This window comes from Aplysia californica, unplaced genomic scaffold, assembly GCF_000002075.1.
Source record: "Aplysia californica isolate F4 #8 unplaced genomic scaffold, AplCal3.0 scaffold00154, whole genome shotgun sequence".
NCBI classification, from domain to species: Eukaryota; Metazoa; Mollusca; class Gastropoda; order Aplysiida; family Aplysiidae; genus Aplysia; species Aplysia californica.
In genome coordinates this window covers 594,328-598,095 of record NW_004797424.1, presented here as the reverse complement: position 1 = coordinate 598,095, position 3,768 = coordinate 594,328, and the positions used below count along the sequence as shown (strand labels likewise).

At 40.6% G+C, this 3,768-nt stretch overlaps 1 protein-coding gene across 1 annotated transcript in view; it reads right to left on the bottom strand.

Annotated features, from left to right (window-relative positions):
- LOC101847954 overlaps positions 1 to 1,971 on the bottom strand; it is a 5,728-nt gene extending 3,757 nt beyond the window's left edge. Inside the window, exons 1-2 of the mRNA XM_013081978.1 lie at positions 868 to 1,971; positions 717 to 720 (exon numbers count right to left, since the gene is read on the bottom strand). Coding sequence (XP_012937432.1) covers positions 717 to 720; positions 868 to 1,745 — 882 coding nt within the window. The 5' untranslated portion in view covers positions 1,746 to 1,971. The remainder of the gene's footprint in view (positions 1 to 716; positions 721 to 867) is intronic.
- Between the last annotated feature and the right edge of the window lie 1,797 nt (positions 1,972 to 3,768).

Below are 3,768 nucleotides of genomic sequence, written 5' to 3'. Positions count from 1 at the left end.
ATAATAATAATAATAATATTATCACGCAAATCCCCACTCAACAGCAAGCTCTATGTGCTTCACAATCTATACTATTACCCCAGCAGATCTGAGAGAATTCTGAAACAGCCTCAGCTTCCTGGGAAGCATACAGTGCAAACAGCCCTTTATAGGCGCTAAAACACTAACACACACGTCTACCTCAGAATCTGCTTATTTCTTGATCTTATGTGGAAACCATCGCTCTTAATATTTATTTATTGTATGGTATAAGCTTATCTGCGTCCAGAAAATAAAAAGGGCATTAAACTTGCGCAAGCTCATGCGTGTACAATGTAGTTCTTATTAATATTGTTGTTGCTGTTGTGTGTTTATATATTAGTTTAGTTCTAGTAAGAGTTTTACGGGACTTACAAATTGATCTATATAATATATTATATTTGTGACAGTTCGTCACCTTGGTGGGCTAAAACATCCGAACCACTTAACTTTCGAATTTGAAAAAAATAACGGGGATTCAAAATCATTCAAAGGGTGCACAGTTATATTAAAGAGTCAGAAGTCACTGCAGTTTAATTTTCAGTTTTTTATTAGTTTCGTTTAGATCTAATCTTAGGAAAGTTCGTCTTCTAAGACGCCATTGTAAACAATTGAGGCTTTCATTCACAAGCAGTGCACGCTGGTTTCCACAATGACTTGACGATCGATTCTTTTGAGTCCGTTCATCGAACGGGTACCCAGCTAGTTATATTAAAGAGATCAAGATTAGAGATGTTACTCTTGAGTAACATACAAAGCAAAGAAGGAGAGAAGACCAGCAAGAATCCAACTGAAATAACGGTTCGTCAAAGCAAAAGCAAAGACTGACACGAGCCAGTGAGGACTTACCTGTACGTTTCCAACAGAGAATCTGCAGCAAAGACGCGCTCCCCTTTCTCTGTAACACCTTGATTGAGATGGAACCTCAACCACTTGGCCATGTCCTGGGCAGAGCTGTAGATGCAGCCAGCCGGACATATACCTGCGTACATGGGTACCAGGGCAGGCTCGTCGTTTTCTCGGAACTTTCCATCTCCGTATAACGTTTGAGCGAAAGCCGTTCTTGACCAATCGCTTTGCTCCATTCTTGTAGCGGGTCTTGATGACGTCATTCCGAGTTTGTCGAATACGCGCTCTTTTAGTAAGTCTTCCCATGTTTTATTCATGGCGGCCTCCACAGCTGCTCCACCTAGAGTGACGCCGTAGTTGCTGTAGAGATATCGAGATCTGAACTCGTATTGCACTGGAAAATACTGCAGTTTGCTGACGAGCTCTTGGAGTGTGTAGTTCGGGGCAGCGGTGGTGAGACCCCATAGAGACAGCATACCTGTTCTGTGACTTAACACATCCACGAGATTAGTGTGTTCTGTTCTATAGTCACTCTGCAATTTGAAGTTGTCTCCAAAATAACTCTTGAGGGGGGTCTCCCACGCCATGTTGCCTTCATCCACCGCCATTGCCGCCAAAGTTGATGTGAAGGATTTGGTGTTCGAGCCGATCCCCAGAAGGCTGGACTTTGTCATGTTCTTCGACCGCCCGTCCACACCTCTCACGCCATAACCGCCGGTAAAAATCGTCCTGTCTCTCGTGACTGCAGCTACGGCTAGTCCTCTGATATCACTGCAGGCCATGGCTGCTTCGGCAAACCTTCGTAGACGATTAACATCAAATTTGGAGCTTCCATCCGTCCATGTCAACAAAGTGAAAATAATAGAAAGACGCAACATGCTCTTGGCTTGGAAAGGTTTCTTGGAATCTGTATCTAGATGATTAGAGAGGATGAGTGTCTGGATCTATGCCGTCTGTAAAACATGCACACTGTTGTTTAAGTTTTTAAATATTTTTCTACGCTATTGGCCCATCTCCACACCAGTACACAATGAAAAAAACCGATAAACCCTTAGTTTACTATCTTTAATGAAAGCAAACACAGAAACGTTTTAAAGCAACAAAAGCTACCAGAACGGTCTGTTGAAAGATAACTACAGCAATATTTTGTTTTGCACAGTTATATTGGATTCATACGAACTGGAGCTTTGCCCATTCGGCTTCGCTATTCGACACTCACTATTTCCATTATTCACAACTCTTCGAAGCATAACAGGGGCATTCGAATGTCGTATGATATTTGCATCTCGTTTTCTCTGAACTCATAAAATCAGAGCAAATTATTTTGTCTAAAATCATTGAGGTGAATACAAATATACATTGTTGTTGACTTATAACGAGGCAGATTGATAAGTCATCTAGCGAACAATAGTTATGAAACATGTCTCTATGAAGTATCATTGCAGATATTCAATATTAACTAGTTACACAATGGACAGCTCAAGAGTCCATAGACCTATCTCTCCACGAAGGGTAGATGCTGGCTTTGCAGGAAGTTAACAAGGCAGAGCACTTAGCTCACCTTCCTCTATACATGAACGACATTCGAAGCTTTGTGATGGTGGTGTGACGTCATCGTACCGCACTACATGCGTGCCATCGCGCGTCCTGTGAATAGCACTTTTTGATTAGCGCCTGTATAGAGCGTTGTGAATAGTGAATAATTATTAATAGCGAATGTTGCTGATGAACTAACTTAATATTAAAAGGAAAAAATCCATTTGCACAATGTGTTCGAATTCGAATAGTTGTTAAAGCGACTTTACGCTCCGAAGAGTTGATGAATTTTCGTTTCTTCCAAATCACATAGCACAAGTAGGAAGCCTTATCAAAGTACGGTTGCACAATGACCATGTTAACATGTGTGCCTTATCTTTTGAATAATTCGAGATAAATTCAACGCACTAAAAACGGCAAGCAACAGGGCAGGGCCGTCGCTTTCTAGAAGCTTTCTATCTCCGTAATGTAAATAAAAAGAATACAATTATAGGAACAAAACGGGAAAGAAAAACAGACAAGATTACACCCTGCTTAGGCAAAATACAAGAAGTAGTAATGTTTTACTCCTAAATTTTGATGTAGGCAAGATGCAACTAGATCTAGATTCAACTAGATTTTGTATTATGATTAATCGAGTTAGCAACGATGTAGGCAGTATACCTGCCGTACATGACACAGTTCAAAATAGAGCATACCGGTAACTAAACCAGCAAAAGGTTGAGGTTTTGATCCAAGTTGAGTCAGAAATGTTCTTTTTTCACAGAATAATGTCCATGGTAAACATGAATTCAAACGGGGAACCGAGATTTTACAATACTGACAATAATCATAAGGTACCGTATAATAATAATCATTATTTTTATTCCCGTCTAAAAAACGACCTCGCATAGTATAATACAGAAATCCGTGAAATCAAAGTACTAGCCGGGCATCAATTATAGGTTGTCTTAACCTAAAGAACTGGTGGGTGTTACAATGAAATTGATTTAATAGCGGGGAAAAGAGGGGGGGGGGGATCATTGATTAAACCTTTAGACCTCATTTACAGGAAGGGGGGAGGGGGGTTTGCTTGTATCATAGGCTAGTATACTTCGTCTCCTACCTTACATTCACTGAGAATAAGATGACTCTTACACTGTACCGTTTTTCTCGGGAGTTTTTTTTCGTTTACACTGTCTTCTTTCATTACTCTTGTGTATAGTCTTGATGGTTACCTCCGCTCAAAAATATCCATCTTTCTTAGTGCTGCAAGCTCACCCAAAGGAGAGAACTTCAGAGGGAAAATAGTGTATTATACATGTGTGGCATGTGTATATTGTGTGCGTGTGTGTGTATGTGTGTGCCTGTGTGTGTGTGTGTGTG